The sequence below is a fragment of the Ursus arctos genome, unplaced genomic scaffold (genome assembly GCF_023065955.2).
Source record: "Ursus arctos isolate Adak ecotype North America unplaced genomic scaffold, UrsArc2.0 scaffold_16, whole genome shotgun sequence".
Classification (NCBI taxonomy): Eukaryota; Metazoa; Chordata; class Mammalia; order Carnivora; family Ursidae; genus Ursus; species Ursus arctos.
In genome coordinates, this window is record NW_026622830.1 from 57,704,552 (window position 1) to 57,720,776 (window position 16,225).

Below are 16,225 nucleotides of genomic sequence, written 5' to 3' on the forward strand. Positions count from 1 at the left end.
GGTAGCCTGGAAGGTGCAAGCCTGGAAAGAGAGGAGGGGTGGGAGGGAACAGGGTCCTGCGAGGATGAAGTCGGGAATGGTCTGAAGCATTCCTTGGGGAGGGGAAGCCTTTGGCATGAATGTGGTGACAGCCTAGGTGAGGATGCCGTTGGCAGTGAGGGGGCAAGCAGGTGGTGTCCAAGCAGACTCCCTAGCCTTGACACCCTCTCTCTTAGTGTCGAGAGCTGCTCCACGCGGTCACCTGGGATGGGCCAGGAGGCTGGAGCTTTTTCAGGGGAGGGTCCTTGTGGGCAACAGAGAACAGTGACTCATCCCACTCTCCCCCTTAGGACACAGGGTGTCGTGCCCTTCCTTGGCACTTTCCTCACCAAGTTGCTGATGTTGGATACCGCAGTGGAGGTCTATCTGGAGGTGGGTGAGCCTGAAGATTGTGGGGGATGGACCAGAATCTGGACCTATGGGAATAGAGCACCGCTGTAATGAGCCCTGAGCTCTCAGGACTCGGCAAACCTACCCTGATGACAGCCTCAGAGCTGCGCCTGTGAGGTCGGAGTCTCTTGCCCATCTCAGCGATGAGTGAGGCGAGACTGCAGTTAGGACATGGCTCCCGGTGCCGAAGACTGGTGAAGCAGCAGAGCTTCCTGAAGGCAAAGCTGCATGAGGTCTGTCTGAGTGGACCTCAGCTTCCCCCGGTGAGTTTGCCCGTGGGGGGAGAATGAAGTCAGGACCCTCCACGTCAGCAAGCACCTCCGTAGCCGCAGCAGCCCCTTCCTGCCTGAGGCTTCGGCCTCCCCTACTGTCTTCTGAGAGGGTGGTGCTGCAGGGTCCCGACCTGTAGCCAGTCCATCTGGCCCATGTCCTCCTTTCTCTGGACCCCAGAGCCTGGCCTAGATCCCAGGCCCACTATCTGTGTATGCACGGCCCCCTCACGGGTCCTGGCCATGGTGCAGCATGAGAAGGGATGGGAATCAAGTGCTCCTAAGAACCAGGGGCCTCATTCTGATGGACTTTGTCTGCATTCCAGGGGAATGAGATCAACCACTACAAAAGAAATAAGGTGAGCATATGTGGCGCTTCCCGCAGGGAAGGGTAGGGAGTGGGCCTCAGAGATGTCCCTGGGAAGAACATTGCTTGGCTCCATCCCCTCCACCTCACATTTCCTGGGACCCCTTGAGAAGAAAGCAGTGCAAGTCCCATCCCGTTAGGAGATGGGGACAGAGCATGGCATCCAGGAGGACTTCCTGGAGGAGGGGCTACTGATACTCACCTCTGAGAACAGGTGGAGACCGGATGAATCTGCAGGGAGGAGGATGGCCATGTGTGCCAGGACCTGGGATGGGTCCCCGGTCCCGCTGCTCAACCCTCACCAGACCCTGCAGCTCCCCGCCCCCCCAGGCTCCCTATACATCCTGTGCTTCTCTCTCTGCTCAGGAATACCAAGTCATGACGGACATCATGCTGCTCCAGGTGGCTGCCGAGAATTACACCCTAGAGCCCGAGGATCCTTTTTGGGCCTGGTTCCAGGCTATGGAGCCGCTCAGCGAGGCTGAGAGGTGGGGCCCATCAGGAGCTGGGTCGGTGAGGTTCGGGGTGGACTCTTTCTGCTGGCCACTCCTGGGATCCTCCTTCCCTGGGCAGCCTCTGGCCTTGTTGCCGGGGTGCCAGACTCCAGCTGTGGGCAAACACTGGCAGAGACTCTTGAATGGAAGCTCCTGGGCAACTCACAGGTGTCCCTCTGTCCTTAGCTACACCCTGTCCTGCCAGCTGGAGCCCCGGTCCTAGCTGGTCAGCAGCACTCAAGAAGGAGAAGAACTGGCCGCAGTCAACCTCAGGGCTGTGCAAGTGTCCAGTGGCCCTCCAGGGATTCCTCAGCAGCTGCATATGGGCAGTCCTTGCGCCTTATTTACTCCACACCCCTTCCCCCCATCTATTTCCTTATGTAGGGGGCACCATTTAGTTGTTTTAAATAGTACCGTGATAGATTTGCATGTTAGGAGAGTAAAGCCCTTGTTTTGTTTTAGAGCCCCGGTGTGTGGTTTGGGTCTTTTACTTCCTGCAGTAATGGAAAACTTGCACAGACTCTCATATTCGTTCCTGACCTAGGAAATCTTCCAGAGTCATCAGCTACTGTATGTGGGAGGAAGGAGAAGTGCCAGCCCTTCTCCCTAGCCACTGGAGGGCACCCCGAAATCCCCCTTACTCAGAGCACGGGTCCATTTCATTCAATGAATTTGGGCAAACAGCAGAGACAGCCCCTCAGAACTCCTGAGATTTAGAGGTTGCAGGGACTTTCCCAGGAATAGCAACAACCACTGAAAGTGGGAGTCTTTAAGACTTGTACGCCCCAGAACTCCTTCCTGCCCCAGGACTGGGGTTGCCTTTCTCCGCTCTAAGGCCAGGAAGACTGTGTCCTGCTTCTTCCGTTGAGATGCTTTTTTGGTTTAGTGTTTGGTTTTGTATTGCCCCCGTATTTGGAACTTGTTGTATTGTAGTTCAATCTCTGGAACTGCATCAGCACCTAGTGGGGAAAAACACGGAAGGAGATCAAATCCTGCATGTGAAGGGGACAAAGCCAGAGGAAGATAATTTGCAGATGGACTCAGGGCAGGCACGACTTTCCAGCCTCAGTCTCCCCGTTGGCCGTTTACCAAGTTTGGAATCTTTCTGGGATTCTTGTCAATGATCTCTGGATTCCCTTTCCTGCTTGTTTTGTGTGTTGGGAAAAGATGGGAGGGGTACTTTAAAGGGCACACCTGAGCCTGGTTCCATGAACATCTATGCTGACCTAGGAGCCAGGATTTCCAGCCTTCGTGCATCTCCTTATGCAGTTCTTCTGAAGCAGCAGTTCCCTCCAGGCCCCAGGCTCTGGGTCAGATGCACAATAGCTACTGTTCCCTGGCTGGCATCTGATGGATCAGGGACGGGCTCTTTCTTGCCAGGATAATGGGCCATATCCTTGACCAGAGAAACCCCACTCTCTCCTTGCTGTCCGTCATGACTTTTAGGTCCATGTTTTCTGAAGTCCATCATCTCTATTTCTTTTATAATAATTTTTTTATTATGTTAGTCAGCATACAGTACTTCCCTAGTTTTTGATGTAAAGTTCCATGACTCATTACTTGCGTCTAACACCCAGTGCACCATGCAATAGGTGCCCTCCTTAATACCCAACACCAGCCTATCCCAATCCCCCACTCCCCTCCTCTCTGAAGCCCTCAGTTTGTTTCCCAGTGTCCATAGTCTCTTGTGGTTCATTCCCCCTTCTGTTTACCCCCCCTTCTTCCCTTTCTTCTCCTACTGATCTTCCTACTTCTTATGTTCCATAAATGAGTGAAACCATATGATAATTTTCCTTCTCTGTTTGACTTGACTTAGCATTATCTCCTCCAGTCCCGTCTATGTTGCAGCAAATGTTGAGAAATCGTTCTTTTTGATGGCTGAGTAATATTCCATTGTCACTAATATTCAACAGTTTACACACTCAGTCTCAGTTTGCACACTTACACTGACTTGTCCGAAATTAGGTACTCAGCCTGAGCCCCCAGACCTACTGGGTCCCCTGCGCATTGAAAGTGAGCAGATGAGAAGCATCTCGCATGCAACTGGTTGCCAAAACAAAGCAGGGGTACGAATACTTCTATCAGACAAAACAGAATATAAAAAAAAAAAAAGAGAGTAGTGAGTCACAAAGAAGGACACTGTGTCCCAATCATGGAGACAATGCAACAAGAAGATAGAACAATTTTAAATTTTTAGACACCCATCATAGGAGGACCCAAATACGTAAAACAGTTAATAACAAAAAGCAGGCAACTAATTGACTGTAATACAATACAGTAGGGGATCTAACACCCCCCTTCTATTAATGGACACATGATCCAAACTGAAAATCAACAAGGAAACAGTGGCTTTGGGTGATGCACTGGTTTTAACAGACGCATGCAGAACATTCCATCCTCCAACAGCACATACTCATTCCTTTCGATTGCACATGGAACGTCCTCCAGAGCAGATCACATATTAGGCTACCGAACAAGTCTCTACTAATTCAAAAAGATGGAAGTCATGGCATACATCTTTTCTGACCACAATGGTATGGACTAGAAATCAACCACAAGAGAAAAACCTGGAAAGACCATGAACACAAGGAGGTGAAAGAACACGCTCCCGAGAAATGAGTGGGTCAACCAGGAATTCAAAATAGGAAAAAAAATTACATGGAATCCAAGAACAATGACAAGACAAGCGTCCCAAAACTTTGGGATACAACAAAAGTGAATCTTAGAGGACCAGTTACAGCAATACAGGCCAGCTCCAAAAGCAAGAACAATCTCCCATCCCATCACCTGACACAAAGGGATCTAGCATAAGAACAGCAGAGAGCTCTAGAGCAGGGGATCAGCCTTGGTGCGTTGGAGCTCTTGCTGTTGGGCCCATGCATAGCTTCCGTCCTTGCTCAATTTCCCAGCAGGTATGGTGTTCTTTCCTTTCCTGCACAACAACTCCCACCATGTCCACTGGGGAATCAACCCTTTATGGAATTCTAGAATGCTAGAAACTGCCAAAAAGGCCCAGGAAACAACCGTGCCTTCCCCATTTGGTATATCAAGGTGCCGATTAGCTTTCTCTTTGGGGAACATTCAACAGTGGTTTTTGAGACATTGTCTTAGGCCTGGATCCCCTGGGGATCTCGTGAAAATACAGATTCTGATTCAGTAACACTGGGAGGGACCTGAGACTCTGCATTTCCAACATGCCCTCTGCGGATGCTGAGGCCACTTGTCCACGGACCACCCTGACAAACGGCGCCAGCAGGCCATTTGACCAAAGTTATCTGTTTCACCACTGAAAACAGAATTTTCAGCAACAGTTTGGCCGCAACGAGGAGGCCTTTTTATTGTCAGGAAGATAAACAGCCAGGGCAGGGCTTTGTCCACACCTGCAGGCCTCTCCTCCTCTTCTCTTCCAGGGCATATGGAGGCAGGATGGAAGGAGGTCAATAGTTTAGGAGCTTCTTTACGTCAGTGGGTTTTCTTTCCTGTGCCCTCCTGTATCTCTGCGATGTGTGCAGAGCACAAAGTCCTTCCAAGAGGGATGGCCGAGGCTGAAAGGGGGTTAGGTGGGAGCCTGAGCTCCTGAGTCAGCCCTGGCACGTGGGCAGAGGCAGGCGCTAGGGGCCACTCTGTGTGTGGTGCACGGGCTCCCTCGCAAGTCCCCATGAACGGGCCAGAGGAGCTTCAGAGAGGACGGGCAGAAGACCCAATATTGCTCCAGGCGACAGAGGAGGGAAAAGACTGAGGTTGGTTCATGGCTGAATGGGCTTGGATGTGGCTGCAGGATGGAAAGTGGCTGCAGATATACTACAGCCCCGTTCAGGGTAGTCTTGATAGAATGCAGCGACGGGAAATTCTTTCGAGCATTTCAAAATTCTTTCAATTCTTTCAGGTGGTATGGAAAGAAAAGCAGCCTGAGGAAAGAATATACATTGGCTCGGGGCAGTGGTAGATGATTTGGCTCGTTGGTCAGGGACTGGGAGGAAGAAGATTTATGACAATTAGTCGTGGGGAACAGACATGTAGGTGGACCCATGGGAGTGGGCACCAGGTATGATGATCTTTGCATCACACATTGACATCCGCCCAAGCGCATTCAACCTGGAAAAGGCACTAAGCAGCCGAGTACATCTTGGCCACTTGATATCCATTCTAGCCTCTCACATTGCCCATCCCAGTGCTAGCATAACGGGCTCAGGAATGGACATGGTGACATGGATGGAAGGCAGGGCCCCAAGACCTTCCCATTTCTTCTTTCAGCAACTATGCTCTGAGCGCTCAGCCTGTGCCAGGTGAGTTGGTGGGCCCCAGTGCAGTCTGCAAATGGCCAAGTTGTTTCTGCTGTTCTGATGGAGAACACCTTGAAAGCAAGACGTGTGAAAGAACAGAGCAGGTATTATACTCCAGTTACCAGCACAGTGTAGTAGGGAGGGCTAGGGAGTCACAGGAGAGGAGGGTCTGGAAGGCCTCCACATGGTGACATCTGCTGGTAGCAGATTGACAAGAGGGAGCAAGAGCTGCACACCTCTGGGAACAGTGTGTCAGGGAGAGGGCACCGCTGGGGCCAAATCTCTCAGACAGAAACTAGTTTGACCAGAGAAGATTCGGAAAGTGGCCAGAGTGGCTGGTGGAGGCTGGGAGGTGAGAACAAGAGATGGCAGTGGATGGGAGGGCCAGGTGCCGAAGCCTGGTCGACTGAGTTAGCTATCTGTCTCTGAGAACACTACTAGAAAGCTTAGCACTTCTGAAGCGTGATATTTCCTAGCTCCCAATTCGGGGGGGCCTGGAATCTCCGCACAGTTGAGACTGGGTGTTTCTGCCCCCAGGTCTCTGTGTGATGCAATCTGCGCCTCACCCGAGGCCCAACTATGGTAAGATTTGCTCCCAAGTCACTGATGTGACTAATGTCAGGATTTAGCTCAGACTCAACAAAGTGGGTTTAAGCGAAATCCTGAATTTGAGTTCTTTTCTGCCTATTAGCCTGGGCACTCCCTAGGTTCCTTCCTCTGTGGGCCTTTATGTAGGGCAGTTCTAAACACCAGTGCTTGCTTCCCCAGTGCAGGGATACAGGAAAGAAAGGAAGGGAACAGAAGAGAGTAACAGGAAAGTGACAATGTTCTGTCATATTCTCTTGGTCAGAAACCTATTAGCAACCAGGCAGTGGATAGACAGGGAGGTATATAGCACGGGTGGGGATCCCTGGGAGCCACTGTGGAGTCAACGTGGTGGTATAGTCAGCACATTTCATCCAGACCATGAAACGGAGGTAAGCTTTAAAGTCGATGTGTGTTATGTTAACATGGGTTTGACTCCTGTGTGGCACTTAAGAGACAAAAAGAAAGAACAAAGAGAAAACAAACAAAAAACCAGTCTCAAATGTAGAGCACAGACTAGGGATGGCCAGGTGGGGGGATGGGTGAAATAGGTCATGGGGATTAAGAGTACACTTATGGTGCTGAGCACTGAGTAATGTACAGAACTATTGAGTCCCTGCTGTTCACCGGAAAGGAATATAACACTGTCTGTCAACTATAGTGTACTTTCAAACCTTAAGAAAAATCGGTCCTATGAGATCTAAGCTTAGAATACGCAGAGTTTCCTCATGAGGTCTCATCGGGCTGAACGTCAATCCACACGAAAGGTAAATGAAAATGTCCAAAGACAAAAGGACAGTCTGTTTCTATGGAAAGGCCAGGGCCCACCTCTGTGTTCACGTAAAAGGTAACGTCCTATGCTACTGGCAGTTGGAGCAGAGTTTCACTCAAGTCCTATTGGAGCGATGCTCCTCTGGTGTTCTCATTCTACTTGGTTGTGTGTCTTCACGAAGTAATTGAAATAACGATTCCTAACCTTTGTCTCGTGGATGAAGCAATATTCGACTATGGGTAGCCATCGAACGTTTGGAGCGGGAACAACTTTCGGAAAATATTTAGCATTCGTATCTCTCATCGTATTACAGATAAGGAAGCTGAAGCCCAACAAGGGCACCCGGGGAACAATAACACAGAGGAGGTTCTCCTGACACCTGGTTCAGGGTCCTAACTCATTGAGGAAGTGTGAAGAACGCCCAACCCTCCAGGGTCAATGGACATATCATTTGAACGTGTCATTTTTAAAGAAAAGTGAAATGCGGTCAAACATGGAAAGACAGAAAATAACATCCTTTTAAAGAAAATCCACTATGATCCTCTACACTGTTTCTTACGTTCCACATATGAGTGAAAACTGATGATAATCATAGGGGAAAGGAGGGAAAACTGACCGGGAAGCCATCAGAGACGGAGCAAAACCATGAGGGGCTCTTAAGCACAGAGAACAACTGAGGGTGGCTGGAGGGGAGCTGGGTGGGGGGATGGGGCAATTGGGTGAGGAGCATAAAGGAGGGCATGTGATGTGATGAGCACTGAGTGGTATATGCAACTGATGAGTTATTCAACACTACATCTGAAATAAGGATGGACTGTATGTCGGCTAATCGAATTTCAATAAAAAAATAACGGAAATCCAAGGTTCTGTGTTTTCTTGTTTTCAATACGAAAAATACCGGATGATTTCTTTTCTTCCCACAAGCAATGAAGGGAGCTAGCCTATTCAAGGTGAGGCAGTTTTCAGGGCATGCTGCCTTTTTCATTTCAACCCTAAAGAGACTTTCAAACATGCTTTCAGTTCCAGGCCTCTTGCCCTTCGAGTCCATTCCGAGCACCCTTGACAGGGTGGCAAAAACTTTGTTTCTTCAAGGTGGGTCACCTCAAGCAGGTAACATCTGTACTTGCCACAGAGTTACTACAGGTGTGCACCCTCCATCACTTACAAGTGCCTCTCGACAAGATTTCCTCACAGGCGGCATGAATACTGGTGGCTGATGGTTTTCTCTTTGATGACATTGATCCCATTTTTTCACTTGCACGATGACTGGGAGTCGGCTCTCGGTCTCATTCCTGGTGGTGATACAGCTCTCCAGCTCCCCCTCAAACATGTCCATCTCCTCTCTCCCAGAGAGGAACATGCAGAACTTAGGGACCATGAACTGGGAACACAGAGCAAACATATAAAGGTCTTGCCTGACTTCAGCTCAGCATAGGAGGGACATACTGTTCCCCTTTGGTTTGACCCCAGTGTAATTTAGTACTCTAACCTTCTTTGCCATGGACTCCAGACAGTGGCTCACCAAGATGGGAGGGATACGGAGTTCCTTGCAGACACGCCCACACACCACGTTCATCACCTTCTAGCATGTAAGACTATGTCCCTCATCTGATTAAGAAACTCTTCAAACGTTAATGGATCAGAGTGCAATGAAAGTCTAACTTGGAAGAAGGGCTGAGCTCGGGGATCCGTCCAGTCATATGTCTCACTGCTCCCATCATCCACATAGGTGCTGCACAAAATGGACAAGGTCCCATTTCCAGTACACAGCTCATGCTGGCCCATCATACATATTCCTATCCTCTTGCGATCACATAGAGTCATGACCCCATCATCATGCCAGTGCTTCTCCAGTTCATGCTGCTCTCTTACTCCACTAATGAACCTTTTTCATCTCGGAAGTGCAGCCCAATAATATTCATTTTCATAGCTTCACAAAATAGGATTTGGCCGTGCTTTAATGCATATGACCTGCAAGGCACAGGATATAAAAGAAAAATAAATTCACGTACAGGACATTCAGAATACTTACAATCTTTGTGACTTTAAAGACATTAGCAATGAAGTAAAAACACAATCCACATGATGGGAGACCATATTTGCAAACTGTCTATCTGGCAGGGGCTCAATATCCAGAATGAATAGAGATCACATGAACTCAACAACAGACAACAAAATGAATGCAATGCGTGAATGTGCAAATTGGGAATAGGCATATCCTCAAAGATGTGCACGTGAAAAGAAATTTGAAAAGATACATCACTATTGTTAAGGGAAATGCAAATTATAAAAAGCAACGAGATACCATTTTACATCCTTTAAGATGACTCTTCCAAAAAAAAAAAAAAAGCAATCAGAAGGGAAAAAAAGAGCAAGTGTTGGCCAAGATGTGGAGAAGATGGAAGCCTTATTCAATGTGTGTGGTAGGAATGTTTAACAGCATAGTTGTGAAATCAGTATGGTAGTTTCAAAAAAATGAAAATTAGACTTACTATGTGTTCCAGTAACTCCACTTCTGGGGTGTATACCCAAATTAATTGACAGCATGGTCTTGAAGACATATCTGAACACACATTTTCATGGCATCATTATTCATAATAGCTAAACCATGAAAGCAATCCAAGTATCTGTCGAGGGAGGAACAGATGTTGTATGTACACATATTGGAATAGCATTCATTCTTCAAAGTGGAAGAAGACATTGACATATGCCACAACATGGGTGAACCTGGAGGATATTATGCTAAGTAGATGAGTATTCATGAAAAGACACACTTTGACTTCACTCTTAGGACCTACCTAGAGTAAATTGCCAAAGACAGTAGAATGGTGTTGCCAAGGGCTGGAAGTAGGCGGTCATTGGAAGTTTCTGATTCATGGTATAGAGTTTGAGTTTTACAAGATACAATGAGATGTGAAGCTGGGTTACAGGGAGGTTGTTCAAACATATTAATGCATGGAACACACTTAGAATGTACTCCATGAACTTAATGGACTTAACGACATGAAAATAAATGTAAACTGCAAATACGGAGAAACGAACTCGGGACAATTTCGTCTAGCCATTTATATCCTTTCGTTTAGGTCCTATCTCAGACATTTTGCTTCAGCCATTTTCCATGAGGCGACTTTGATCAAACAAAATGTTCTCATTCTGTGCCCACTTGGAAGCTTACAATCAGAATTTTCCAAAACATGAACAGTTTTTTCAAAAGTTACTATCTGAGGTCACTTATTAAGACTTTCTATTCTTTGACAAATTGTTAAATGGAACAACATTTTAAAATTCTATTTCATCTGCTTTAATTTTAATTCACTGATTTTCAATTTCAGAATCGACTTTCTATGCCAATGGCTTGAAGATTTTAACCCCTAGGATAACCTACTGGCTTTCGGTTCTGCTGTTTTCAGTTTTGTTTACGTGACATTCTTTTTACCACGTCCAATTTCCTGATGCTCTCTATGAATATTAAAATATTTTTTTGCTCCAGTTGTTTTGATACATTTGACATACAGAACTGTGTATGTTGAAGATACCTGGCGTAATGATGTTCCTTTCGTATACTGTGAAACGATCGCCAGAATAAATTTAGTCCGCCGCCATCATCATCTCTAGAGATACAAAAATGAAGTTAAAAGAAAAGAAAGAGAGGTTTTTCTTTGTGATGAGAACTCTCAGAACTTGCTCTTTTCACACCTCTCCAATACACCATAGAGCAGTAATGAACTGTAGTCCTGGGGTGTACTGTAAATCCCTATTCCTTATTGATCTGAAACTGGAATTTGTACCTTTTGCCATTCACTCAATTCCTGTACCCCCTCTGCCCTCTGCTTCTGGTTACTTCAATCTGATCTCTTTTTCTGAGTTAGTCTTCCTCCTTTTCTCTTCTTTGTCTCAGATTCCACAGAGAAGGGAAAAATAGAGATCCTGCTCCTTTGCTCTGTGACTCTGCAAAGGCACTGCGTTGAGGACCCCCGAGAAAAGGCATGGCTTTCTTTGCTGGTGTGCCTGCATGGGGCTGTGCCACCAGAGCTGGAGAACTGGGTGCAGGGCGCTTCCTTGTCCATGGTACCTGGTGAGTTCTGCTGGAGGAACTGGAGCAGGAAGAGTCAGGCAGAGGCCATTGTGGTTGTCGCCCCTGCCCAGAAACAGCTTGAAAGTTTTAGTAGCATTCTGCAGTCTAGGTGCTTAAGAGGGGAGGTGGGCTCCAAGATCTTCTCAATTGTTCATTGAGTAACTACACACTGAGCACTGCCCTATGCCAGGTATCTTGCTGGGCCCGTGCGCGGAGCTGAAATTACCTAGGGCTCCTTTGCTTTAGGAGCTCCCAGTCTACACATGGACCAAAGCTCCAAAGAGAACGCACGTGAAAGAAAAGAGCAAGCGCTCTGTAGTAGGAATGAAGTGTACTACGGAGGAAGGCTGGGGAGTCATTGCATGGAAAGATATGAAAGGCCTCACTGAAGCTGAGGTTGCTGAGAACAGATTGACCAAAGGGAGCTAGGCCTGCACACGTCAGGGAGCAGCGTTTCAGGAAGAAGTGACTTGTGCTGCAGACACTCAATAACAGAAGCCAGTTTGGCCAGAGGAGTGAAAAAGGCAGCCAGGGTGGCTGCAGGGACACTAGGAGGAGAGCAGAGGGGAGGGAGGAAGGCAGGGACAGATGCTGAGGCCTGGGAGACTGTTACTTATCTAGAGTTGCCCCGGGACTGCATTGCCCTGATACCCTGCACGTGCAGGTTCATCGCTTTAATTTCTAACAGTATTTGTGGGTGAAGAATGCGGGCCCAAATTAGCATGGTTCCCCAGGCTCAAGGTGTGTCAGTGGCTGCGGCTGTGACCAGGGCCATACTGGAAGAGGATTTTGTCATAAGTTGGCTCACGTGACTCGGGATGCCATCTGGACTCAGAAGCTGAGTTCCTGTGTGTCTTTTGGCCTTGGCACTGCCTCCGTTCTCTATCCTGTGAGCCTCTGTAGATGGCAGCTCAAAACATCAGTGCTTGGTTCTGGTTCAGAGAGAGAGAAGAAGAAGGGAAAGGGAAGGAGTGAGTAGTGGAACATGATGGAAAGTAACTAGGGAGTGAGAAACTCTTTGCATGACATGTAGAGAAGCTCTAGGCATGGTACTTGATCACGTTGAATATGTCCTGTGGGTCAAAAGCCAGTCACTGACCACTTAGCAGTTACAGTCTGATGCCTATACCACAGGTCAGGATCCCTGGGAGCCATGGTGAAAGCCACTCCCCTCATAGACCCAAACGAGGTAACGGGGTCTCGTTCTTCATATAACGGGAAACAATTGCATGGTTTTACTACAGAGGATGACAATGCCTGCATCTTCTTGCTTTTCCAGGCCATCATGGTGCCCACCTTAAAATGAGGCCAAGAGGGAAAGTGACAGTTGCAGTATTACAGGGCTGGAACCCAGGCCTCTTCTGAGCGGCCCTCCATGCCAAGTCCCACCCCTTCTTGTAATTCTTCCATCTTGAAAATTGTGCCTCAGATACACAGGGGACCACCCCACACATGTAATAAATACTCTTATCCACAGACACCCGAGGATGTCCCAAGGAAGTAGATTCTAGCCTGATCCACACACTGCAGGCTGGGAAAGTGGGGACTACGGGAGAGACACAATGACATAGGACACACAAGTGCGCAAAGAAACACAGAACGTAAGGTCTGAATTCAGCTCTGCCTCCTGAAGCTTCAGACACTAGTTCCATTTCCAGAGAGTGGTGGCTATGGCCTTTTTGGCTCATTGTGTCCAGTTAAGGAGATGACATGGGGGAGAAAGCTAAGGAGTCAACTGCCAAGAAGGGGCTCTGGATAGGTCTGACTGAACACATGGTCCCAGGGATTAGAATCTTGAAAGAGTGACCTCACTTCCTCTGTGATAGGCCCCAACTGAACTTAGAACTCTGGTAACCGGGCACCCAGATTCAAAAGACAACCTGCTCTCCAGCTCACTTGAGTGGAGACGTTCGAGAGAACAGGATGTTCTCTTGCTGCCTTCCTCCCTTCAGGGTCTCTGGGCCCAGGCAAGCCCAGAGAGAGAGACTTTCAAATAATTGTAGACGTCGGCTCAGCCCGCTTTTCCGAGCCCTCTGGACATGTGGCAGGAGACACCAACAGGTAACACGAGGCAGCTCAGGGCAGCCCACTGGAGAGCAGGCAACAACTGTGATGTCACCTCAGCAGGCCCACACCTCTTGCCCCTCATTATGTGTGTCCCTGTGTGTGTGTTGGGGTGGGGGGCTGGTTGTCTATGTGTAGAGAAGGGGACAGAGGATGTGGGACACACCCTTCCTGGGCAGAAGGAAGCTGCCAGGTGTTGGAAGCCTGGCCCATCTTTCATGTTCACACCCCAGGTCATAGCAGGCGGGATGAGAAGCTGAGCACTGGGGACCAAGCTCAACTACCTCGATGTTAATCACGAGCTCTAGAGTTTCATCCGGCTACGTCCTTGCTCGATGTCTTTTCAGCTGCCCCTCTTTGCCTCAACTGGAGAGCAGGATTTCTAATGCGGGTGGCCCCTTGTGGCAATGTCCCGGGAGGACACTAATGTCTCTTGACCCCCATGTCTATGGGGCACTGCATTTTCAGAGCTGCACCCAGGAGGTCATCGAAGAGCTGGTCTGGGACTTCAACTACAACGCCCTAGACAAGTGGCAGGTGCACCAGGCCACCCAGGATCAGTGCCGCTCTGAGGTGAGAATGGGAAGAGGGTTCCACACACCCAGGGCCCCCACACAAATATGGGGACAAACCTGGGGCCCTCCCATGGTGTTTCCACATGAGTGCCCCGCAGGCCCAACCACAAAGTCATCCCAGTATCCACACCTCCACCACCAGCTGTGGGAGAAGGTAGGAAGACACTCTTCACATAGGTGGGAATGGTAGAGAATAGTGTTCATGTTTTTTGCAGTTTGGGGCGTGGGTTATTCTGTTTCATTCTGTTTTGTGTGACTTTTCCCACAGCCATGAGTGTCTTTGCATTTTGCTACTGTTTTGAGTATTTTCTTGACTCACCCCAGCCATCCTGTGTAGAACCCAGCTCCACTGTCCTTGGAGAACGTGTCCAAGGCCTTATGAATCCTCACCCCACACAGGGTGATTGAACATAAAAGGAACGGTGGGATGAAGCCATTCTATATGTTCCTCTGTAACGTATCACCTCTCAGAACACATCGACTCATTGTATGTCCCCCGGGTCACAAGCTGTGTCCTCATATGTCTTTTTGGACCTCCGTATGGGAGGTTGTCTGCCACCGTGATTCAGCCTTTCAAGCACGGATTGGGTGCAAGGCCTCTGATGCCTCCTGGCCCAGGTAGTGGACTCTGTCTTTTCAGAGTTCAATCCAGGCCATCTTTGAGGAGCTGCTTGCTCCAAAGGCTCAGCTACTCCATCTCCCTTGACAAGCAGCAGGTGCCTCGGCCCACAACAGCATCCAATGCTGGTCTGGGGTGAGAACAGGTCCAGATTGATGTCCAATCTCAGGACCCACAGATGATCACGGCAAGGCCAGAACCCACACTAGAAACAACCGGCTCCCCTGGGGCCTGCCGAGGAAGGTGGATTTCCCCTGAACCTTTCTCCCCACCTTAGGAACAGAGCAGGCCGCAGCAGCCTAGGGAAATGCCATGCATTCCATGCTCTGGACAGTTCTCAGGCCCAACGTCTATGATCTCGAGCAGCGTTGGAGATGCTAAGCCTCTGCTTTCTCCTGTCTGCAGTAGGGATGTTGACTGATGACTCAAAGGCATACAGTTCTTAATAAAGCCTATTCAGAGAGAGAAAGGCTGTGGTGGCTCAGCTAACAAGATGTGTTGAAGTGACCAATGCTTTCTCATTTCACCCCTAAAGGCAATTGTACTTTCAAGCCTAGAGCCTTTTTCTGGGTGGGCCCTCAAGTCCCTTTTCTTGCACAAGTTCCCGAAGGGATGGGACTCTCTGGTCTGAGCACCAGACCCTGATCATCCTGGTGGTTCGTGGTGTTGAAGCTGACTCCATTGCCCCCCACACCCCCCTTCTCTACCTGGTGGGAAAAGGAATCATCCCTGTCCCTGGATGAGGCCCAGACGATGCTGAGGCTCCGAGAAGGCACAATGGAGCGTTTCGTACAGTCCCTGGTGCCATCCTTCCCAGATGGGAGCATCTCAACCACCTCAACGATCTTCTGCATGTACGAGATGTTCACTTCAGCCACACAGGTCCTGGGCCAGCAGTTCAATCGGTGAGTGCCCACCCCATGCACAGCACAGGGTGAGCCTCCCATCTACTGGGTGTACATCTCGGGAATGGCCCTACCCCTCTCTGACCTTCCCTTTCCTCTTCTGAAAACTGGGGTGGTTAAGAGGATGAACCTCATACAGTTACTGTAGGAAATCATGGGAGGAAACATGGCACGGGCTACTCTGGTGCTTGGCTCTGTAGAAAGGGCTCCTGGACGTGCTGGGCATCTTCTTGCTTAATAGTTCTCTCTCTCTGGTCAAGAAGCTCTCAAGTGCAACCCTCACAGGCCGGTGGCCCTTCTGGGTTGACGAAAGGAAATGCAAAGCAGGCAGTTTCCCCATGTGCAAAGGACTTCTGAGATTCCATCTAGATGGTTCTGGTAGTTGTCCTTTGTGTGAGCAGCTCAGGGGCACACTGGGAGCAGGCAGACCAGCCCACGGGCCACTCAGGATTTGGAAAGTGCGGGCTGGGAAGTAGTCATTCAAGAATGTATATTAAGCACCTAGGAATGTGAATGGACAGAGGAGATACAGTGTCTGGGTCTCAGTTCTAGTCAGAGGGTCAGATAGGCACTCTGCACACCCTAAGCATGCATGTCCAATGGTTGTTAGATGTGATATCTTCGTAGCCTCCTCTAGCTTTGAAAGGATCCACCAAGAGCTGGATCATAGGACAGATGAAATGATCAAGTAAAACTGGGACAGGGGTTTGGGTCCAGAAGCAGGGCTGGCTGCCTCCACAGAGCAGGGTGGGGGACTACAGGGGTGGTGGCTGGGGAGGGATTTGCCG

At 49.0% G+C, this 16,225-nt stretch overlaps 2 protein-coding genes across 14 annotated transcripts in view; one reads left to right on the forward strand and one right to left on the reverse strand.

The window, feature by feature from the left end:
- Positions 1-16,225, reverse strand: part of LOC125282996 (ral guanine nucleotide dissociation stimulator-like) — a 601,545-nt gene that overhangs the window by 525,144 nt on the left and 60,176 nt on the right. The window lies entirely within an intron of this gene.
- On the forward strand, positions 91-16,194 carry LOC130543884 (ral-GDS-related protein-like). Its single transcript, XM_057312999.1, has 5 exons — positions 91-692; positions 1,025-1,057; positions 1,432-1,553; positions 13,807-13,911; positions 15,253-16,194. Exons 1-4 carry the CDS (start codon positions 573-575, stop codon positions 13,862-13,864), a joined length of 333 nt encoding a protein of 110 aa, XP_057168982.1. The 5' UTR covers positions 91-572; the 3' UTR covers positions 13,865-13,911; positions 15,253-16,194.